The sequence below is a fragment of the Echeneis naucrates genome, chromosome 12, assembly GCF_900963305.1.
Source record: "Echeneis naucrates chromosome 12, fEcheNa1.1, whole genome shotgun sequence".
Lineage (NCBI taxonomy): Eukaryota > Metazoa > Chordata > Actinopteri > Carangiformes > Echeneidae > Echeneis > Echeneis naucrates.
Window position 1 is genome coordinate 10,046,404 of NC_042522.1, and position 23,897 is coordinate 10,070,300.

Sequence of the window (23,897 nt, forward strand, 5' to 3'; positions counted from 1 at the left end):
TGTTGATGGTTTATTTACATGTATATACAGATGACAATAAAAGGTGTCACAACAAGAACATAAATAAGATTTGATTAATTTCTTTCCAAATTCAAAATATACATATTACAGAGAAATCCCATCCCATCTGGAGTAACCTTAAAATGAGGCACACATACATAACGTAATGCACAATACATGCGGCACATACACAAGGTAAGGTCAGAAAAATTATGCAAACGAACAGCAATAATCATGGAGGACATGTGCAGATAATTAACTACTAATGTGAATCACATTCAGTTTCTTGCTTTCTGGAACAATCTCAACACTGGAGCCTAAAAGCTAGGCAATTTGGGAGTAAGTACACTGCATGAGTAAGACTCCCATTACAAACAAAGTGAAAGAGACGAAATATAATAGAGCTTACCTATTTTTTCTGGCAATAGCTCATCAATCCAAAACACCATTGTTCCTGATATAGCTCCTCATGCTGTTGCCCATGAAAGATGAAAAAATGCCAAGGGTTTTACTGCTTTAAGGTTACACCAGTTTATGTAAGTGATGTGTGTACATGTGCATTAAAACATAACTCTAGAATAAATTTCCCTTAAGGCTCATTGTCTATCATTGAATGCACTGGGGTAGTGAAACTTCCATGTTCCAAATACAGATCCAGATATTGGCTTGCAATGTAGGGGCAAAAAAACAAAAAAAAAAACAAAAATCAACATGTTTAATTTACCTCCATTAATATTTTGGAATGAAATAAAGCTCAATGTAAGAATAGTAATCATTTAATATGTTTAAACTACAAGGCCAAATGTATGTGGACATCCTCTTCATCTTACTGTAATTGTTAATAAATCATAAAGTAACTTCGGGTTTCAAGCTTTCCACACAATTTTAGCAGCTGACTGCATTATTTTGATCCCATTCAGCCCCGGGAACCTGAAATCAGTCACCTTCTAAAGGTAATAAAGCTTGTATTCAATTTTCCTGTTTATCCTATATGGGTCAGATGAGGTTGGGGTGAGAATCGTGTTGTCCAGCCCCACAGTCCCTATGCTTTCACACCATATAGAAAATAATCTGAACTGTTTGCACTGGATGTTTGTGAAGTCAAAATGTACTGCTTTAAAATGTAGTATGAGTAGCATGTTTATTTTGTTTTGGAGAACCCAATTTAAAGGTTGTGGCAGCACAATTTCTTACTCATTGCATGTTCAGATACATTTGACCTTATTTAAAAAGAAAAAAGAAAAGTTCTTGCGGTAAAGCTATTGCGTCTGGCCAAATTGCATTTTCAATAATATTTCAATGAATTGTTTGGCATAAATGTAAACCAGATGAAATTCACACAAAATTCAGCTGGGAAAAAACAAAACCAAGCATGTTTTAGCATTTAGCAACACAGACAATAAATAAATGTCTGCTCTTTCAAGCAAGCAAGATTTTTGTCAATGTCAATGGTAATGGTAATAGAAACAAGTGATGGAAACCTGGATTCCGATTTGACCTGAAATGTATGTTAAAAAAATAATAAAAAGTGACAATGAGCCAAAAGAAATATGACACTGGTGTTATGTTTTAAATCTCAAATGGCAGATGAACACTGCTCCGTGCTCTGTGATGTGAAAGCACAACCACTAACTGCCTCGTCTCAGGTGACACGGCAAGCTCGTATCATCAGCAGTTGCAAAAGGATGAACAGTGGTGACACGATGAGACCAAACCACAGGTCTCTGGCTTGTTCCTGCTCAGCCAGCTTCTGACACAGCAGTACCTCGCAAACCAGCTTCAGGCTGAGCACGGTCAGCACCCAGAGGAGCCGCAGGACTGCCAGACGCTTCTCGTTCTCCTGGTAAAGGCGAATAGACACAATGGCTGTGAAGTAGGTGCTGAGGCCATCGGCGGCAAACAGTGGGACGAAGACCAGCCACCAGCTCAACGAGAGTGTGTCTATGTCAGCTTGCAGAGCAACCAGCATGCTAAAGACCAGCAAAGCCAAGAGGTGGAGAAACAGTTCAAAGGTGGAGAAGCCCAGCCACTGGACCAGTTCCCTCAGGGAGAACAGCATAGCTGAACACAGCAGGGTCTTCAACCAGGGATAGACTGACTGAGGATTCCCAAGTCACACACTGGGCAGTCCTGGTTAAGGCTCACAGTAATCCAGTTGGGATCGCAGAGGCTGGTTTTGAGGTGTCACTAGCAATGCCCGGGGAAAAAATGGCTGACTAGCACAGCAGAGATGAGCCTTTTGGCTACATCTTCAAATCCTCCCTCAGGATGTAGATCAGTGTTAGCGTAAGAGAGAAGTGCTCCCACTCCCAGCCTCTCTGGAAACCCCACCTCCCTGAAATCTTACGAAGAAAAATAACGTTAGTTAAGGTTTTACCACATTGTACCACAATTGACAAAAATGGACGGAAAATCAAAAGGGTGTCAGGTATACACCCACACACTGCCCGTGTATTTCAGAGTGGCCCGGGCCCATATCATGGCTCACTGAGTCAGGATACAGCTTGTGAGGACAGCCATCGATCCAGGCTCTCTTCTTCATCCCTTCACCCCGTGTCAGTTCAACATTTAGCCTGATTTCACTCACTTAGATGCCGGATGGTAATAGCACACTGGATTTAATTTGATACACGGTGTAATATCAACGTTACAGCTAGAGACGAGCCACAGCTACACAATGATGGCACAGACTGTAAAAAACCGACACTACAATGTAAGCTAACAACAGTCAGATGTGAAACATGGCCCCGAAACACAACACAGCGCATGTATACGCATAGACTAAACATATTTAACATGTATTTCACTGCGTCAGTATGTTATTTTACCTCAACAGCAGCCGGCCACCTTCTCCCCCATCTAGAAGGACTGTCAGCACACAAGGCTAACAAACCGTTAGCATAATAGTTTCGGCTTTTTCCCGTGGTGAGGAACAATCGCGAGAATACGAAGCCTGGCTTGTACGGTGGCCGAAGAGGCTACATTTTCTTTTCAAACATGGGAATGTTTTGCAAATATTTAAACCAAATTTCAGTCTTATAAATACGGCTCTATTAAAAATAATTGTATAGCTTTATATATTTACTTGATAACAACATCACTTTTCCCGTTGAGGCGTTGTTTCTGGTGTTGGGTTTAATGGACACTCCCGTCGGTGGGTGGCGGTAACGCGTCAACACGTCACCCGCAAAACGTCAATGAAGGACGGACACTTCGGTGTGATCGGAGTGAGGACAAGTCGCAGCCTCGCATTCACAGGTAAGTACACGTTCCTCGTTCCGTATGTATGCACTTTTTACACACGCTCTTGTCGTGTGATTTCGCTGATTTACGATCATGTGTGTTGCGGGTCGTGTTTTTGAAAAAGAGTGTTCGTTACATGGAGTGTAGCCGAAGTAACCAAAGCCATCTGACACATTCATAACCTTTGATCAATGAATGAAATTACAGGGGAATTAAAGGGAATTAGTGCTATGTTATGTGTTGAAAGTCACTGCTCCGTGTAGCAGAAACTACTTGTCATCCTCAAGTTGCAGCTTGACATTTGCTTTGGGGTTAGTAGACTCTAGTTTTAAGAAATTACACGATTGGATCGTGTTACAATTATAGATCCACACGTCACAACATGCTATCAGTGATATGTTTTGCATGACTCACTAATATGTGGTACCATATATGCAAAAATAAAGTATAAAATCACATTTAACACTGCTGTCCATAGTATGATAAAAACCAAGCAAAAAAAGAAAGCAAATGTTCAAACCCTGTTTAAATCTAATGCTCTTGTATACTGACTGTGCAGGGAGTTAGAGCCAGAGTTTTTCGGAGAGGCAATGTCACGCATGCTTGGTCACTTTTAATGGTGACTGAACTGCAATAAAGCCCCAGAGTGTGAGATTGATATTTCTGCTCTGCTTGTTAACCAGAGACAGAAGAGAGGCTGCTCTGTGACCCATGTTTCTCACTGTTACTCTCTACCACAGGGTGAAAATGCAGACGCCACCAGAGTCCATCATCCACAGCGGCTACTTTCACCCGACGCTACGATCATGGCAGACCTGTGCTGCAGATTTAAGACCTGACAATCTCATCTACCCAATCTTCATCACGTAAATGAAACAATTCTGTTTCCTACAAATGAATGTATGATATGACATGGAAAATAACATAATTGTGCAGGAGTTTGACTGATATCACAGTTTTAATTGTACTTAAGTGGACTTCTGCCTTCTCATCTCTGCTTCTTTGTCACTCTCTCCTATAGAGACAGTGCAGATGCAGTGGAACCCATCGGCAGCCTGCCGGGACAAGCAAGGTGAGAATCCTTATGGTCATCTCATATCAGCACATCTCAGGTTCAGGCACAACAACTACGTGCCTACTTATTTGATCTACTTGAAGGAAATTACAATGTGTTGACTGAGTTGTTTGAAGTGTTCAATTTAACACAAAGCACATGATGAACACACACGGTGTCGTTCAGCTGCTGCCTCCACTGAGGGTGTTGTTGTCAGATAAAAGCAGACAGGCAGGGTGGACCCAGGGCCAAACACCGGACCTGGACCAAGATAAGAGGAGAATCCGTTAGACCTCTATTCTTCACAAAAGAAATCCAAACTTCAAACCCACTTTTACATTTTGAATGTTTCTAAGGTATAAGCTTGAGAATTTCTTTTTTAATTGTGGAATTTTGTCCCTGAGATTTGAGTTCCTTTTCCTTGAAAAAATTAAATAATTTCACTGTGATTTCCTTCCCTGAAATGCCCTTTTGGATTTTCTTCCATTCACATGATAGGAATTATGTTTATTCTCCTTAATAGATACGGGGTCAACAAGCTGGAAGAGATGTTGCAGCCCCTTGTGGAGAATGGCTTGAAATGTGTGCTTATTTTTGGCGTTCCAGCAAAAATAGAAAAGGTATGGTTTCTAAAAAAAAAATAAAAATAAAAAAAAAAAAAAAAAATGGACTGACCTTCTTATCACTCACTACTGCATGGTAGTTTCAGCCTAATATGACAGCTTTGCAATGAACTACAACTTTGACTTTGAGTCAGAATGCGACGCAGACACCCAGCTACAGTGTTGGACCTCACTAATACTGTTGTGGTTGAATGGGAGCAAATCCCAGCAGCCAGGTTCTAAAATCTAGCGAGCAGTCTGAAGCCGAAGGGGAGGAGGTTCATACAGCTACAGATGAATAAACCATGACATGACATTCTCTGCGTGGCAGTAAACTTCCTTCTTTCCACTCAAATACTCCATAATCTGGACTTCTCTCATCAGGATGACAGGGGTTCAGGTGCTGACACAGATGACACTCCAGCTGTACTGGCAGTGAAGAAGATCCGATCTTTGTTCCCAGACCTGTTGGTGGCCTGTGACGTCTGCTTGTGTCCCTACACGTCGCATGGACACTGTGGTCAGTGACTCTTCAAATGATTTACCTCTTGTTTATTTCTCAAAAGGAACAGTGTCAAAACACGGAGGCACTGCACGCATTGTTGTTTTCTATTGTGTTCTCTTCTGTTTTATTCCAGGTATCCTTAATGGTGATGGCACTCTGAACAATGATGCCAGCTGCCTGCGCTTGGCAGAGGTGGCCATGGCCTATGCCCAGGCTGGTAATTCTTGTTTTTTTTTTGTGTGTGTGTGTCTGTCTTTTAAAAGAGACAAACTTGAATAAATACTGCTTCCTCTTCATGCTGCTTGATTCTTAATGGTCTTTTTAAGAAGAGATGGAGCAGTATTAAAAGTATTTATTTATTTATTTATTTATTCAACCAGCTTTGTACAGATGCTGTACTCTGTTTGGTTTTAAAGTTTTAATTAAAATAGTATTTTATTGAAATTTTTTAAGTAGGTTCTGTAATGTGTCTTGTCAAAGTTTTTGTCTTTATGCTTATTCTTTTAATGTATTTATTTATACATTCAGGGTGAATTTATACACACACACAGACACGTCAGACACTGAAAAATTCACAATACAATCTAGTATTAGAAGTTCTTTGGTGTCAGGTTAAAGTTGTATACAGTGATGATGAGTATTTTGAGATTTTGGCTCATGACCTCAGGATGTGTAAAATCCTGTACTCACAGTATTGTCAGCTCCACACTCACATAGATATCAAATGGCAAGTTAATTTGGACTGATCCAGGTTTGATGCATTCCTAACAATTTTCTTGGTCACGTGTTCATCAGGCTGTCACATCATCGCCCCCTCTGATATGATGGATGGAAGAGTCAGAGCTATAAAACAAGCTCTGATATCCAATGGTTTGGGAAATAAGGTAAACAACTGATCATAAAGCTAGAATTGTTCATATTGTCCACAAATCTGATTTAAGCCCACACATTTTCAATACTTTCTGACTTGTAATAACCTTGTAGGTGGTACCAGGCCAAAATCAGCTGGTTCCAATTGAATACATTAACATAAAGTTTGGATGTAGTAAAAACTCAGTTGTGTTCTAAAATAGTTGAACACTTTAGTGTTTCAGTAAATGTAATTCAAACTGGAGCATTTATTTAGATTATATTAAGATGCACACTAATCCACAGTTGATGCTTAAGTGTATATTTAAATGAGTGAAAACCACTGCTGTGTGTTAATTGTAATTAAGAGATGTGTGACCCATCGCAGCAGTGTGTCTCAATGTTGTGTGTCTATAGTTTTTGGAAAAATTGGACTTTTGTGGTACAGAGAAATAAGGTGCTTTGAAAATACAGACTATTCTGGTACATTCTGTTCATTAGTGGAGTTTTCACATAATTTGTTGACAGTAAAACGATAAATAATTTTTTCTCGTACATGCAAATGAATCGTAGTTTCATTGGTTTTATGTCCCTTCTGGTTCTCTTCAGGTTTCAGTACTGAGCTACAGTGCAAAGTTTGCCTCTTGTTACTATGGGCCTTTCCGGTAAGTACTCAGTCTTGGAATGCGTGTAAACAGATCAGTGAGTCAGTATGTTGAAGGAAGTTCGGGAATGAAAGTCACTGCTGTGTTTGGATACAGAGATGCTGCTCAGTCCAAACCTGCGTTTGGGGACAGACGCTGCTATCAGCTGCCTCCTGGAGCCAGAGGACTGGCCATTCGAGCTGTGGTGACTTGATCTGTGTGTTCATCTGGGTTAACTGTATTTTGCGGAAACAGTTGTAGGAGTTGCTGCTTTTGGTTTGTGTTGCAGGAGCGAGATGTGAGAGAGGGAGCGGATATGCTCATGGTGAAACCAGGTTTGCCGTATCTGGATATCGTGAGAGAGGTCAAAGACAAGGTCTGCAGTTAAACTAGTTCAATAAGGAACAATACTACAGCTTTGTAATTTTGGAACTGTACTGTTGCTATGAAAAAAAATCCCAGAGTCATAGTCTGCAGAGAGATTTCCTCCTCCAAAAAAAAAGAAAACATCCCTGCAGCTGTTAGAGTAAGTGTCTGCACCGGGATTGGTCTTAACTTTCCCTGCATGTCCCCTTCAGTTCCCCGCTCACCCCTTGGCTGTGTACAACGTGTCGGGAGAGTTTGCCATGATGTGGCATGGAGCGCAGGCTGGAGCCTTTGACTTGCGGGCTGCTGTGATGGAGGCCATGACCGCCTTCCGCAGGGCAGGTGAGAGAGGAGGGGAGGTAGCACTCACTCACTCACATACATAACTGAAATGTTAAGAAATAGCTTTCCTTTAAGACTTCTTATTATGATTATTATTTTCCACCAGCTGGGTGTCCTTCCACCCCCACCTCTGTTTGACAGGTTATTACACAAAGTTCGATGTTGTGAACTTGGTCTTTGCACTGTTGCAGTTTCATATTCAGCAACGGGACAAGGGGGACCCTGCAAACATTCCTCCTCCTCACAAAATCAATGAAAGAAGATAAAAACTGTCACTGTGCTGTGCATAATTAAATCATAATGTGGCTTTAGACTCTGCACATCCATTGAGAAGAAAATCTTTCACGATTACCCAGATTGGCAGCATAAATCAAAAACCCAGGGGACTGTCATCAAGTATTAACAGCTCTAGTCTGAGCATGTCACGCTTTGCTCCACTCAGAAGTGATATTTTGGATGGATGATGATGATGAGGGTGGTGGTGGATCAGCTGATAACTGCAGATCTGATGTGTGCCTTGGACAAGCTTTGGTTCAGTGCAGCAAAATGCTTTTTATCAGTTCAGTTGTAAACATGATCTGGCAGGTCATTTTCCTCTGCTCTGTGATGCAGGTGCTGACATCATCATCACTTACTACGCACCTCAGCTGCTCACCTGGTTGAAGGAGTGAAGTATGAAGACCTGACGCCAAAGGATGAATGGACCAACAACTGATCAAACCTGGAGGCAAAGCGCACCAAGGGAAATGAAAACTATCTCTCCAGTTATAAGCTTTCATCTTACTGTTTCTGTTCACCAATCCAAACATTTGAAAGTGTTTATACATGTGTGGACTGGTTTCTAAAGTACATCCGGTATCCAATTGGATGCTGTATAAAGGGCAAAATATAGCTCAAGCTATCTTTCCATTAAAGCTTTGGACTAGTGATCTCAACATGGAGCATTTAAAGTTTGATAATCTTGTTGGTGCTTTCAGCTTTATATCATTAGGGTCACCACGAAATGAATTCAATGGTGTCTTAGCTAATACGATGTAATGAATGTATGTTTGTATGGGTTTGGGTCATACAGATTTCTGATTATCTATATACAATATGTGACCACTGTCAGAATCTAACAAGCACTTAACCTTTGGAAGAAATAAAACCATTCAGGGCTACAAACCTGTGTGCCAACAGCTCTTTGTGTACAGACCAAGTGCATACAGAAAGTCTAACAATTACATGTGTCTCAGAACAGTCAGATAAATCTTATACAGAGCGTCAGCATAAAAATGTAATGTTCACTGAGAGGTTGTAGGATATATTTAAAGAATGAATGTACAAGAGTATTTCATAGCAATGCCATTTCCAATTGTTTAAAATAATTTTTAGGTGAACTGGTGTTCATGAGTCTGAGTGTACAGTAGCATCCCCTTTAGTGCTGACTGATGGGGACCTGAGAGTTGCTGTAGAGAATTTGAAACACCATTTGAGCATCTTCCTCATGTACAGTAGAATGACTAGAATGTCTTTATTCTCATTGTACTCAAGTGTACTCTTGTCCTTCCTGGACATCTGACATGCTCCTATTGACTGAGTTATTCTTACAGAGCACTAACCAAAAAATTAGACTTGACCAAAACCTATTCAGTGGCTCAAATCCAGATTTTTAATGCCACTGATGACTGGACAAAATGCCCAAACATGCCATTTAACGACATGATGGGATCATCCAAGTGGCATCTGTTTCCAGTGTTGAAGTTCAGATCAATTCAGTGCTGATATCCCGATTTTTGGGGCTACAATTCGATTCAGAATTGATTTTCAATTCAAAATGATTTGATTCGTACTGATTTCTGCTTCAATCTGTAGGTGTGCAAAGGATACTGCTCTACTCCAGTCTTCTTTGCAAGACAGAATGACAAATTGAGACATTAAAGTGTCTTCTTCACATTTATGAAGTTTTAAACATTTATCCATGCTGAGATGGAATTGTTGCATAAAAGCAATATCACATATTGCTTAAGTAACAAAAATAAAACTGTCCCTATAAAAAAAATAATGTACTTAAACATGGTTTCCTCATTTGCAAACCATGCACACATGGTTTGCAAAATGACTCATGTCAAACTCGTTCTTTCCGGGCAAATTGGTTAATTGATAACGAATGATGGACTGGGCTACAACAAGGAACGACCAGACCAGAGTAGAGACATATCTGTCACTAATCATGCACGCTCCCCACCAGTGAAGCAGCCGTCTGAGTGCTAAGTCAAACGAGAGTCACTCCCTGAGCTCAACACAAAGAGGCTGACGATCATGTACTTCAGTGGAGATGTCAGTGATGGGTGGAAAACCAAAGAGCATGGGGAGAGAAGAAATTTAAAAGTTTTTGGTTTTCAACAAACTATACACAACAAAAGCTGAGCAACGATATGCTTGAACCTTCTAACAAATGTAAACTTAGTTTTAGGGCAAGTAAATCTTCCCTGATTTGCACATATGCTGCTGAAACACCAAATGAAAAAAAGTTTCAGACTTAAAACTGCAATGGTATGAAAAACCGTGCATTTTCATCTCTTGACAACCAACGATCTCCTGTGAGGCTATTTCCGGTTTTTAAACAAACAAAAACAAAAAGTGACTCAGAAAAACAAAGCAGGGGTAAACTCTCCTTTTCCTCAGCGTGACCCAATCTTACCTCAGAGAAACTGGAGAACTAGGAGGGTGAAGCAGCAGCTGCAGCAGCTTGTCTTGTCTGCAGGTCAAAGTGTAAATATGTGGAGCTGAACTGTCCCGCTCTCCTGCCTGTGTGATGTCACGTGATGTCACCGTGGCAGAGTTCTGTTCCTGCTGTCCATTCTCTCTGCAGTCGACTCAGCCATCTGATACAGCACTCATATTTACGTGTGTAGCACATAAAAGAAGTATAATACGTATCACAATTTATCAACTTTAAGGGACTGGGTGGAATATCAAACATGCTTACACCCTGTGTTACAGAGTTAAAACTTCCACACTGAGATTACACAGACAAAACGTAAAAAACACACAGTAATACATTATGAACACACACACACGCACCCGCACTATTTTGTCACTTTTTATGTGCTAAATCATATTATATGTTGTACACTTTATGCAGTTGTGATTACAATTACATTTTTCATTTATTGTTAGCACTGGAGCAGTGACCCATACATTTATCCCGCAGTAATGATATGCTCTGTTATACATTTGGTTAATTTTAGTTCATGAACAAAGACAGTAATGACCAATAAACCTGTTTTTACTTTGTGGTACTAGTTTGTACATTGCGCACTAAAGGCAGAATTACTTGTGGGACTTTGATCATGCCTAAAGCACGTGCTGGTGCCAAGCAAGTCACTAAACCCTAAGCTGGCACAAGATCATGTTGTCAGAAGTGATTACTATAGATGAATAAAGCATTTTACACATGCTGGCATGTCACAGTAGGAGTAGAACAGGTGGAAAGAGGAAACTGAATGGCGACTGATGCCCTCTGAACTGTCCCAGGGTCAGGGCCCTGCTTTGGTGCATAATGGCTCATTGACAATCTCATGCATGAAATGTTAGAGCAGCAGCAGGCTATAAATCCCATTCTTATTTTTACTCTGTTAAATTCTGTCGTTAACTAAGCAGATGGAAATTAGGGATTTGCTCCGAAAAATAATGAAGTTATGCAGTTTTCTGTCAACAGTCAAAGCTGATGCTGTAAAACAGTTGGTGGGTCCTAATGAGCAGACAACAATTGTGCCATTCTCCTTGTGAATCAGACCCTTAGGGGCCATAAGCAGAGGCAGGGGGTGGCTTTTACTGTCCTTCATTGGTGTTGCCTACATGACAATCAGCTGACTCGGTCTTCAGCAGCAGCTTAAAAAAAAAAAAAAAAAAAAACTTCCTTAAAAAATCTCTAAAAATCTGACACACAGAACCAGTTAAAGGCTGCTGGAGCAGGCCAAGGGTCCGTTGAGCAGCCAGGGGGCGACTGACGTCCGTTTTACACCGCTGATTCATACACTGTAAAAAATGCCACGCATTGCAACAAGTCATCTTGTCTCTTCGTTGTTAAATTAACCTCAGAGTTGACATAAAATATAAATAATTTTGACTTCCTTTGCCCATGCTTGTTGGTCAGCTCTTCGGTCTTTGCGGTGTTGGGTGTTTAATCTTGACTCAAATGTCAGCCACGATCGGTCTCATTCCGGAGACACCCAGGGTGAATCAGATCTGGGAGGAAACACCGCGTTCGCTCCAAAAATGATGTTACCCACTCCAAAATCTCCCCATTTCTTTCACAGCGTTTCACTCAACACCTGAAGAAAACCAGTTCTCGGGTCATTCTGGGGATTTGCATTTGGCACACGGGGCGCAGACTTCTTGCAGTGTGTGACGTGCGGGGGCAGAGCAGAGGGCTGCTCTGATTTAAGTTGCAGTCATCTGGATGGATGTTATCACACTCACACAGACCGTCAGCCGGAGAAGCGCGCCGCTCCGAGAAACTCGCTCTCCGGACTACACGCGCTTCATTTCTCCAGGATTTACGCAGCCCAGACGCATGGCACTCCCGGACTGGCACCACCTCATCCTACATGAAGCCACTTTGTTTGAGTTTTGAGAGAGAGTGAAAGGGACAGAGAGTGGGGGAGACGGATACTTATGGTTTGGTGGAAAGGTGCCACAGTCGGCCGTGTCTCCTCTCCAAACAGTGCGCCCTGCGTGGCCGCATTTTCTCTCCGGGACCTCCGAGCGGCTGGAGCCCGCGATGGGATGCAGAGGCGCGCTGGGATGCTGCCTGCTCGCGGCGCTGTGCTGCTCCCTCCTTCCCGGCTGCAGAGGTAACATCACCGTGGCCGTGATGCTGCCGGACAACCACCACAAGTACCCGTGGGCTCTGCCGCGCGTCTTCCCGGCCATCCTTATGGCGCACGAGGATCTGCACGGCAAGCACGGGCTGCTGCTGGGCCGGACCATCAACATCCTCAACTACAGCACCGAGGACCCCGCCGCGGGCTCCTGTGCCGAGAGCAAGGCGCAGGTGGTGGCCGTGGACGCCAAGCTGTACATCCGCCCGGACGCTTTCTTCGGACCCGGCTGCGTGTACCCGCTCGCCTCCGTGGGACGGTTCGCGTCCCACTGGAAACTCCCGCTGATCACGGCCGGGGGTGCCGCGTACGGTTTCGACAAGCGGGAGGAGTACCGGACCATCGTGCGCAGCGGCCCGTCCACCACCAAGCTCGGGAACTTCGCCACGGTCCTGCACACGCATTTCAACTGGACGTCCCGGGCCGCGGTGATCTTCCACGACCTGCGGGAGGACGACCGGCCGCACTACTTCCTGTCGGAGGGGATCTACCTGAACCTGAAGGAGGAGATGAACATCACGGTGGAGGCCCAGCCGTACGAGGACGACTACAAGTATTACAAGGATCACATCAATTTCATGAAGGAGCACGGGAGAAGTAAGTGCGAGCCGAGCTAGACGAATGTCATTTAAAGTTTCAATCCAGAGAATAACACACAGAAGTAGCTTTAGAATTTAGTTGGCCCAATTCAATCAAGGAACATTTTGAGCAGTGTTTTTTTTTTTGGGCCACTCGTGTTTGAGATAAGTGGAGATAAGTGGCATTATCTCTGAATAAAACGTTTGTTGTAATGTCATCGACCAGCTAGGGAAATTCCCTCATCCTAGATGATCTGCTTGGGAAGACTGTGCAGTGAAATAGTCTCAGTCTCAGTCTCCAGCGCTCACATTAATATCTCTTGTTGGAGGGGAAAATGTGAAACGACTTGAACGCATCAGTCTGTGCGTTGAGGACATTTTTTTTTTTAAAAAGCAATGTGTTGAGGATATTTAACGTGGAGAATTCATTCACAGATGTAGTGCAAAGGGAGATCCCGGGTTCAGAGAATGAGGTCACAGTGATGGAAGACGTGCATGTTTAGGCTGTGGGTAGCCTGCTGCTGCTGGAGGACCACCACCTGTGTTTGTTAAAGTCAGAGACTCACCCTTCAGGCATAAACGTGGAGTTTTGGATGCTTCACTCAGTGGGAACATCAGAGATTCAGTGAAGAGCTGGAATAAGATGATAGAGAATAAATATATACTCACAGCAGTGTGGAGTAAGAGGATGTCTCCAATTTAAGAAATAATTCATAAATAATTCATCTCAAAATCTCTTAAGTGGCGAAACTTTTTGTTCTTGTGCGCAACATTTCCTGGTTTATTAACCAGGTTTATTAGTATGTGATGGGGTGTAAATCACACAGCAGAAAAATCTGTCTGCCTTCAGTTTGACTCGGCCTGGCCGCACATGTTTTTCACAGTAGAGGCAGCAGAGTGTGAAATCACATGCTCCTTTATCTCCTAGCCGCAAATGAGCCCTCTGTGGATGCCAAAGGAATCATAAACAGATGCTTTTCACATGACAAGCATCTAATACCAACAACTTTTGGGTTGCCAGGTTTTGAAAAATCAATTTGACACATTTTAATATAATAATAATAATAATAATAATAATAATAATAATAATAACAACAGCAACAACAATAATGATAGCAAAACAACGTTGTAAAGGCTAAAAATATGTTGATGCAATAGTTCACATTTGCAAATCAGTAATTCATTAATTTGCCATTTGACAGTTAGCATACAAGAAGAGATTGCAATCAGCTTTGTATCAACTCCAAGAGGGTCAAAAAAGCTAGTAAAGCTCTGTTCACTGTTGCACTAATTTTATGTTATACCGCTTACTTAACCTGTGCTTGTCGCCAGCTTCTGTACAATTGTGTCTGTGCAGAGGTCAAAACCAAGGCAACCCACAACTCGCGACTCTATCTGGCAACCTCGGAGACTCAAGACAAATATTTGGCAGATAAACTGTCAGGAGAGAGCTCTAGCAAGCAATTAACTGCCTCTGGCTGCTTCACATTTCCGTTCAAGTTGAAATAAGCCAAATAACATTAAAAGTGTTAATTAGTGGGCTATAGAGGTGTTTACATATTGGAATGTTACTGTGTCTTTATGATGACTGAGGGAAATCACGTCTTGACTCAGGTTCAGCACGCAAACATGGCCCATTTTGAAGAGCTGTAAAGTCTGTGTTGGAGGTGAATAAACAGCAGGCAGATTTTTCAGCCTGCATTTGTGACCTATCACAGTCATTTATTTATTATTAACCAAATCATGAGCTCTTTTTGGTAATGTTGAACATTGGTTTTTAGTTTAGGATCAATAAATATTTGCAGCAAAGGAACAATTGGCTGCTTAAGTCCCAGTAACACCACTGTGAAACACTATCTGTTAGCAAAACGTTCTCCCCAGTGTTAACTATAGTTACGTTAAAAACGTGCTTGTGGTGGCTTTTTGCAAAAAATCTGAGCAGGAGGTGACTGCACAAAATCTGTGGGTGTAAAAAAAAGGAGAGAAAAAAGTAAAATCTCCAACTTTGGGAATGTTCATGTTTTCTAAGCAGACTGCGTGATCACAACACCTTCTCAAAAAATGTTAGTCTTGTGACTAAATGCAAACAAATTCGATCGAATCAGATCCGAAACCACTTTTTTCAACATTTCCGTGTTTTTGTAATAGTGATTTCTGGTGATTTTTAACAGAATACGTACGTGAGCTGTTTTTGGAGGGCAGGTACAAATGATATGTTTTGACTTTTATTTCCTCTGAAATGTAACTCACCTATCTATAAATTTAATTCATGCAGAGTCCAATTGCATATACCTCCCATTTTTCCTCGTTTCCCACATTTCTGACGCACAGATTCACACAGAATATCAATCTATGCCTCTGTTTTTTAGGATTCGGTACTCAGCATTGTGTGGCTGATCCTGATAGTAGGTGTGTTACACATATTTATCTGCTTGTACTCCTGGGAGTGTTTGAATGGAATCATGTTTGGAACCATCTCAACATCTCACAGCAAAATCTGTCTCCAACCAGTAAATCTTTTGGTATTATGGTTTCTGGCTCTGTTAAACAAAGTGAACATTAAATATCTTAATCTGTTGTTACAGTAACAGCGTCAACAAATGGGATAAACACAGTGTCAAAGCAATTAAAGGGTGGTACAGGGAAAGAGGTGAAAGGTGCAAGCTGCCAAATGCCCCCCTCCCCCCAACCTTTTGCAGGATGAATTATGGAGCTGCTGCAGTCAGCTGGAGGTCACAGAAGCTAATGGTTTTGTCAGGGCTTGTCCTGGCTCGGAGTTCAGTTCACTTTTCTCCCGGCAGATAACCTCGGCTCTCAGCACTGAGAAGTCACACGATTGTTGAGAAGCTGAGCAATAGAGGAAAACTAGGGCTTTTATTATGAAGCCACAGATTGTTGGAGCGTCAACAAATTTTTTGATGGAAAGCAATATGGGATCACGCAATCGCTTGATCAAAAGAAAAAAAAAAAGTGCGGGTCACGATAAGGTACTTGCACGCGGGTTGATTTTTCGGTGAGAGCAGTTTGAGCAACTGACATTTCCATCCTGAGAGCTAAAAACACTAAAAGCAATCTGTTTTGTTGGCAGGAGTAAGCCTTGGATGCAATCTTCTTGTTAAATTGGCATGATACTGATGTCACATTTGAATGGGATGGATGCAGATGCGGGATGTTATAATATGGTCAGAAGAAAAACTCTTTAAACTGTCATAAATCCTCTATTCCCAGCCAGATCTTCACTGTTGACTGAAACTGATAATGGTGATTCAGATACACTTGCTACATTGAATAACAGCAAATCAAAACAAAGTGCAAACTGCACTTTGTCAAATCAAGCAAATATCAACAACTAGTAACTCTTTGAATGCCTCTGTTCAAGTGGGGACTTCGCTAAGGCAGACTCCAAGGTGATATTTTGCATATATACATACATACAAGCTTGTGTGGAGTCCACTGCAAAGTGTTTCACCAGGGCCTTTTGATATCTGACGGATAAGATCATAGAGTTTTCTGTTGCACGGCTGACAGAGCAGAGACCGTGGCGGATGTTAGAGGAGGACACACCTGTCTGACCTTCAGTGTCTCACTCAGGAGCGTTTCAGACACATGTCTCGGACCCAGTCGTACCCAGACTCATGAGGAGTCTGATGAGGCCCGGATCAGAACACTGGATGTCCCAGGTTACAGTATGTTGTTTGTTAGCCAGCTGCTGGCAGTGGCTGCTCAGTGGATGTGCTGATGAAAACACCTTCTCTCTGTTCTGACAAGGTTAGATTTGCTGTGTCCTGAAAGTCAAAGGTATTGTTTAACTCCTCTCAAGTCCTCGGCTGTGTGAATTCTTTTTTTTTGTGTATAAAAGTGTAAAAGTTATATGGACATGTTAATTAGGTTAAAATCTTCAATTCAATTCCTCTGTTTTATCTGAGGGGTAAATTAATCTAAGCATTGCAATTAATATTAGATCATATTATAAACATTACATAACCTACACTGGAAGGACTTTCTATTTAAAAATAGCTTTTAGAAGCTGTATTTGAAAATGAATAGTTCCAGTGCGATTTGCACTGCTGTTGTAACGTGGAGGAAGACATCTCAGAAGTGATAGCTTTTAGGTTTTTAAGTCACTTTTTTGTCCAGCAATGTGACAGTACTCACTCTCCCATCACATCGCCCAGCAACCCTCTCCTCTTGATGTTTTTCAGTCCATTGATGGCACACAAGAGGGATAATTTCAGCTGTGTGACTAGAAGAAGACTTCAGGCTGTGTTGCATTTGAGTACATATGCCAGTGATTCGCAGTTCCCGATGAATGATGAGAAGCATGTCCTTTCACGGTGTCCTTTCACTCAGGTAGAGCCTTGGCGTCATTACAGAAATCCTGTTGAAAACACTCCCAGGATGCAACAGTAGCAGGAGGTTAGACAAATTGGATGTTGCTTTCATGGATTCAGTTTTCTAGACAAAGGGTTGCTACAAGCCATAAAAGCTTTGCAGAGAGATTATAACGTGGAAACACAGAGAGCTGGGGGTGGGATAATCTTCTCTCAGGAAGATCCAGCTCAAGACAAATATGACACAGAGTCGTGTTAGAAAAGCCATCATAATCCAACTGAGGAGACGACAAAAACCCGCTGAGCGCAGTGATTAGCTTGCTTTCTGTCTTTTGCACTCGCTGCGCTAAAACTTCTGAGAAAAATGCACGCTCACTTGTCACTCAGTACAAAAATAACCAGCATTGTGGACGTGAAGATCTCAGATTAGCGCTTCATAATTTTTGGTTGAAATTGTGCTGAACCGATATTCTGTACATTTGAAGTTTTGTGTTTTTTGCTGTTGTTGAACTGTTTCTTATTGCACTTACAGGTATTGCTAATATTTTTGTCAACTCCATGAAAATCAATAGTGGTGGACTTAAAGGTGAGCACTGCAAGCTTCGTGATTAACAGGACTGTGGTAATAAACAAGATGTTCCTGATAAATTGCAGTGGTACAGACAGTAGAGGCGACTGCTGGTATTAGATGTTAAAAGCTATGACAGCCCTTGTTTACTTTGGCAACACCTGCAGTAACAGCAAGTACCCTTTAATAATACAAGTCTCAGACTTCCACTTAAAAGGACACGGATATTGACCACTGGGGCAGAGCGCACGTTGTTAGGAGCCTCTCTGTCAGAAAAGCAACATAAAAAGAGCAACGGGTATTTCTGTTTACAGCAGCTCGGAAAAGAAAACAAGAAAACTTGGGCTGACAGGCTGACATGGCCTCATGTTGTTTTGATAAAGAAGAGCTGGAAAGATTAAAGTTTCCATAATCCATCACATCTAGAACCTGCATATGTTGTTTCCTGTGAATCCCTGATGCGTGGTTATGCAATTTGATTTGTTTGCCAAAGACGCCGACTCTGCCAAGAATAATATTAAAAACTACACTACATTGAATGGCTACTCCTGAAAACATTAGTCATAAAAAATATTAAAAGCCATACAAAGCAAAGTGTAAGGATTAACACACAGTGCCAGTCAGTCAGAAACAAGAATCCTCTGTGATCTTGGTGAAAGCATTATTATGTGATGGCAGAGGGTGTATCCCACTGACACCATGCTCAGATGTGGAACACAAAAACATGTGATGTGTCGTTCACCTCTCAGGTTTTCTGTTTTCTGTTAATAGGCTTTTCTCGGTTCAGGTCTTGTTTCAAATGTCATTATCACGTGTAATTACCTTGAAATTGCAGATTGCACTGTTAACAAGGAGGCAGCACCCGGACCGCATGCATCCGTCCTCCATTTGGGAGTTGTTGCACTGTATGCTATCTAGCAGTGTTGAGAAATCCTGGCTCTACATCAAACATGAATCTCTTGGCTCAGCTCCCCATCGAGTCAGTCAACAGGTTTTTGAGACATCCTGCAAACTATCAGGCAAAAACCAAACAGAAATCAAAACATGGCCATCTTTATGGAGATAAAAATGAGAGCTGATGGTAGAAAGTCCTATGAAACCATTTATCTTCGGAAAATAAGAACATTTCTAAATGAATAACAGGCTAAATTATGTAAGGAGGTGATTTTCTGCAGTGTGGGGAGCTGAGCAGAGCTGATTATCATCCCGGAGTCCGTGAAGTGGAACAACTTGTACCAAACAATTTAATGTGCTTTTGTGTAAAGCCTCAGCGGGCCCATATACTGTACCACCACTACAACACAGGAGGACATTTTCCCTCCGCTGTGTAGCAGCATTTATTTTGGGAGTGGTCCAGGAGACAGCAGGACTACTTGGCACAGTGAACCCTTTTGGAAGCGATGAGAGTTGGGGTCTAAGCAGCAGCCAGCTTTGGTCTAACACATGAGGAAATGTCTGCTAACTGGGAGCGCTGCCTCAGAGCTGGCAGCTGCCGCTCTGACATACACTACAAATGGAAATAACGCTACGCTTTTTATTCATGACTCAATTGCAGGAGGCTGTAGGTGGCAGGGCGACAGTGCTGGGCAGAGACGCTGTAACAGGTCTCACGTTTGATTCCAGGGACAGCAAACATCCAAGTGTTGGAATGTTTTCGAGCAGAACAGTGAATATCTACAAGCTTTCTCTATTGTCTGTTCATTTTTACAACCAAAATTAAATACTGCAGGGTTAGGGTTAAATATTGGAGTCAAATACAGTCAAATATTGGAAAGATCCATAATTTAACTTTGGACCATTAGATTCTTATTTTAATTATGTAATTATTATTATTATTATTATTAATAAATAATTAATTTATTTCCAATGTTGATTTTTCCAATACTGACTGTATTAAGGTTCTTGCTTTTGCTTTTTTTATATTTTTACTGCAGATGAGTGAAGTCTTTCAAAACCCGTCATTTATTAGAATCAGACATTGCAAACGACCTGTGCAACCAGTTTTCAGAGTGAGTTCTCCCCTGCCTACACCATGCCATGTGTCTCAAAGAAAATTATTGGAAAATGTGTCTGGTTTAAACAGGTACTATTGTCATAGATAAATTAGACTGAAAGGAATGACATAGACCTTTAATCACGCGGCATGCAGCCACAGTTAATTCACTTCTCGCAAACATTTGCACTAAAGTGTTTTTACTTTGTCGGCTTTCCACCCAAGCTCAGTGATGTTGTGAAACTCCACACAGGTCACAGCTGAGCTTTTAAATGTCAACACTGTGCTCACCTAAAGGAAATTTGAGGATTTGGGCAAGTTACAACAAAATCATGGACTGTATCTACAAGAAAAGGGGCTAGTGCCCCCTCTTTGGCACAGACCCCTCCTATCCCTATGGTCCACCCTCCAGCTGCAGAACAGACCGAACCTGTAGTCTATCCCCTGCTTAGCTCCTGAAATTCACACATAGATAAAGAGGCACATAAATATGGCCTTTGACTTTTCGATGACATCAAGTGAAATTTATCCACCAATTAATTAATATATTTGTCACTTTTTACATAAAAAAACAAAACAAAACAAAACAAACAAACTAAAAAAAAAAAAACAACCTTAAGAAGCATTCTATTTTTGTGCCTATTACGTATTCTGGTCTCTGGCCAGTATTGCATGATTATTTTAGGCTGCTTTCCAATACAAACTTAATTATAAGCAGATTGAGGTACCAAAACCACATGAAGGATTACTTTTACTGGAAACAAATTGAATTATCTGAATGAATTAAGTCTTAGTTTTTGGACTTTACCAGGAGTAAGACTTTAGCTGTGTAAAATAAGATAACCATGTTATTGTTGTCGTCCTTTCTGCAGTTGTATACATCTGTGGCCCCCTGGACACTTTCCTGTACATCATGAAACTGTTTCAGAGTGAGATCCCGGACCCAGAAAACTATGCCATCTTCTATCTGGATGTGTTCGCAGAGAGCTTGATGGATCGCAAGCCGTGGCAGAGCTCTGACTCTGACAGGTCCAGCCTCATCGAGGTCTTTAAGGTACAATGAATATGAGACACACATACACGTGCATGCTCATACATGCCCACGTATAGAGCTGTAAAAGCTCTAAACAATTAATCATTTTGGGTCATCACTTTTGATGACTTGAGCCTGTGCTCAGATTCTTTATTGCTGTTTCACCCAATTTGTGATTGCAGGAAGGAAATAAAACAAGACCAAAACTACCAGTCAGCATTGACCAATTGAACATGGATGTCTGACAGGAGAGGAGATTTTATTCCCTGTGTCTGTTTGTTTTTACCCCAAATCCCACAATCTTCATCAGGGCCTACACACTGAGTTGCACTAAACCAAGTAGATAGATTCTGATTGAACCTACCAATGGTTCCATATGTTTTTAGATAAACAGTATCTTGAAACCAAGCACATTACTGTTTGTTAATTTCTATCAAATGGAATCATAGAAGTAGTATTTTATTTTAAAACTACCCGTCTATTAATAGTGCTTTCAGACAGAATGTGGCTCTGTGTTCTTTTATTTCAAGGTCTTGCACGGCAGTTGGTTTATGGTGTGCATCAGCTCGGTTGAAAGTTGACTACAGTGCACTGTGGTGAACACCTGAAAGAGCAATAAAACAAAGGCATCCAACCAGGCATGGGAAGCACGCCTGAATCCGTGCTTCTTCTTTGCTCGCAAAATCTTAGCACAGCAGTGGATTCCTGCATCACTCCCCTGAAAAGAAACTGTGTTCTGTCAAAGGTCCTGTTGCTTCTATTGTAAATCATATTGCTGGGGCTTTGGCTGAGGGTTTATATTTCGAGGCGAGGCAGAATAAGACAGATCCTGCAGCTCCACCAAAATTTGACAGGATTTTGTATATGAAGCTTAACAGCCTGTTGTGTGCTGTCTGAGTTTGAAACCATTGTGACTGTGTGAACCAGAAAAGCTGACAAACTGGATCCAACCGAACCTGATAATCATCACTTTTCGGACATTGTTTTGTTTTGAGAGTATTTTCCTCCTCTGAGCAGTTTGTTACTGCTGATGTTATTTTCATAAGCCAGCCTATCTAATCATACCAGACCAAAATCAGAAATGTGGGCGGCGCTTCAATGTCCTGGGACCTTCAACCCCCTCACTGACATTACTCTGAATATTCAGTGTTTCAATCAACATGTCCGTTGAGATGAGTGACAGTTAACCAAAGCATGGTGTTGAAAGCTTTTATGGTAATGACCTCCATGTATTTGAAATGCTTGTGTGCGCTCTGATGAGCTAAAGAAACTGAATATTTTTTTTTTCCAACGGGTAGGCAATCGGAGACGTCTCAGAGGACATGTATATCCCCCTCCCCCCTCCACTGGTCCCCTTTAGCCATTTCTGGACTGAAATTCTTGCCTGACATTAATGAATTAGTGGATGTGTTTTCACAGGAAGCTATTTAGCCCGACAAATTAATGCAATGAGACACAGGCACAGATGTGCTGCTTGTCTAATTTATTTCCCTAAATGTCACACTGGCTTCTCTTAACTCAGCATTCACCAAGTTTTGTAGGAGAGTTAGTTTCTGACTATAAATCCAACATCATATTTAACTAGATATAGCATTTTCTGGCAGATTTCATGTTGCCATGTTTTCTGAAAGCATTTAAAATGCATTTGAAACATTAACTTCAGATAGCAGGAAATACATTTCTTCCAGTGCATGTCATTGGCCGAGTTCAGGTCGTATATATTCATATATATTTTATTTTTGAAGAACCTAGGGTACCCTCTTATCTGTTGCTCTGAAAGGTACTAAAGTCATTTTGTAATAACAATGAAGAAATTAATTTTGTTCTGCCACAGCTGAGAACATTATTATTATACTAGGATTTACCATGTGCTTGCTCACAATGGTTGGATTTATTCCAAGACAGTATTATAGACTAATTCAATTGCTCTTTTTGCTTTCAAACCATGAATCCTTATTAAACAGCTTTTGCATTGTCACACTATCTTTACTTATTTTGTGAAGTGTTAATTTGTCTGTAAGCCATAGCAGGGCTCATTATAGCAATGTGAGTCCTTCACAATGATGATCACTTATGGAAGTTTGTGGTGGGGTTTTTTTTTTAGCCTGACATTTTAGGACCATCATTTATATTCTAAGAAAATTATGTAAAATAATAGTGTGAACTTATAAGTATGTTTCAAACTGAAACATAGTATGTTGCAGTATCTCTTGGCTGTTATTATTTGACAAAAGAAAACAAAGTGATTTTATTTGGGGTTAAAAAGCTGCTTAATATCTGCAGGAGCATATAAGAAATAAATAAATACTGTCATATCAGTAATATTTTTTTTAGTTACAGTAGTAATACACAACATAATAGTTTTGTTATATAATAAAAATATTTGTATATGTATTTTTTTTACTATTATTATTAATATCAAGAACCCTTACAACAACAATAATAACCTAACCTTGACCCAACAATAAAAATGGTGATTTATATTTTATTTTAGTCACTTTACCTACTAGAAAATTCCAGTAACAGCTTTGAAAATTGCAATATAAACACAAATTTGGGTTCAAAATGATTCAAATTGCTAGCAGCCAGGAAATAATCATTAGCCTTTGATCACTAGCATTTGTTTGCAGTACATAAAGTAGCCCAGTCAGCTTGCATATTATGGCTCTCCATCAAACACAACAAGATGTCTGAGACAATGTCTAGATTGGTGTGCTGACATATAATCAGAAACCAGATTTGCTTTATTGATCCCTGAATGGATATTCTGGTATCTTATCTTTTAATATTTAAGGAGATGTAAAGTCTGGTGGCAGTGGGAGGGAATGATTCTGTGTATCTTTCCGTTCTGCATCGCAGATGGATTAGCGATCCACTGCTGTGGTTTCTCTGATCCACTAGGATGTTATGAAGTGGATAGT

General features: G+C 41.1%; 3 protein-coding genes across 4 annotated transcripts in view; 2 read left to right on the plus strand and 1 right to left on the minus strand.

Annotated features, from left to right (window-relative positions):
* Positions 1 to 2,912, minus strand: tmem203 (transmembrane protein 203). 2 transcript variants are annotated; one of them, XM_029516131.1, is made up of 2 exons: positions 2,829 to 2,912; positions 1 to 2,342 (listed from the first exon to the last, which is right to left on the minus strand). In XM_029516131.1, exon 2 carries the CDS (start codon positions 2,057 to 2,059, stop codon positions 1,643 to 1,645), a length of 417 nt encoding a protein of 138 aa, XP_029371991.1. In that variant the 5' UTR covers positions 2,060 to 2,342; positions 2,829 to 2,912; the 3' UTR covers positions 1 to 1,642. The 2 variants fall into 2 exon arrangements, with proteins under 2 accessions (XP_029371991.1, XP_029371992.1); XM_029516132.1 differs by having other exon boundaries at positions 1 to 2,335; positions 2,829 to 2,885.
* A 281-nt stretch (positions 2,913 to 3,193) lies between these two features.
* alad (aminolevulinate dehydratase) lies at positions 3,194 to 8,786 on the plus strand. The gene is made up of 12 exons (XM_029515118.1): positions 3,194 to 3,258; positions 3,984 to 4,109; positions 4,265 to 4,315; positions 4,821 to 4,917; positions 5,284 to 5,419; positions 5,538 to 5,621; positions 6,200 to 6,288; positions 6,863 to 6,918; positions 7,015 to 7,102; positions 7,187 to 7,273; positions 7,476 to 7,605; positions 8,218 to 8,786. Exons 2-12 carry the CDS (start codon positions 3,991 to 3,993, stop codon positions 8,274 to 8,276), a joined length of 996 nt encoding a protein of 331 aa, XP_029370978.1. The 5' UTR covers positions 3,194 to 3,258; positions 3,984 to 3,990; the 3' UTR covers positions 8,277 to 8,786.
* A 3,281-nt stretch (positions 8,787 to 12,067) lies between these two features.
* Positions 12,068 to 23,897, plus strand: part of npr2 (natriuretic peptide receptor 2) — a 54,707-nt gene continuing 42,877 nt past the window's right edge. Inside the window, exons 1-2 of the mRNA XM_029515117.1 lie at positions 12,068 to 13,070; positions 20,816 to 20,997. Coding sequence (XP_029370977.1) covers positions 12,374 to 13,070; positions 20,816 to 20,997 — 879 coding nt within the window. The 5' untranslated portion in view covers positions 12,068 to 12,373. The remainder of the gene's footprint in view (positions 13,071 to 20,815; positions 20,998 to 23,897) is intronic.

What these genes read in the sequence shown, in the direction of transcription:
- tmem203 (XM_029516131.1), bottom strand. Translation starts at nt 2,059, where the DNA reads ATGCTGTTCTCCCTGAGGGAACTGGTCCAGTGGCTGGGCTTCTCCACC.
- alad (XM_029515118.1), top strand. Translation starts at nt 3,991, where the DNA reads ATGCAGACGCCACCAGAGTCCATCATCCACAGCGGCTACTTTCACCCG. An exon ending in ATCTACCCAATCTTCATCAC is followed by an intron (nt 4,110 to 4,264) that starts GTAAATGAAACA and finishes TCTCTCCTATAG; the next exon opens with AGACAGTGCAGATGCAGTGG. An exon ending in GACTGGCCATTCGAGCTGTG is followed by an intron (nt 7,103 to 7,186) that starts GTGACTTGATCT and finishes TTTGTGTTGCAG; the next exon opens with GAGCGAGATGTGAGAGAGGG.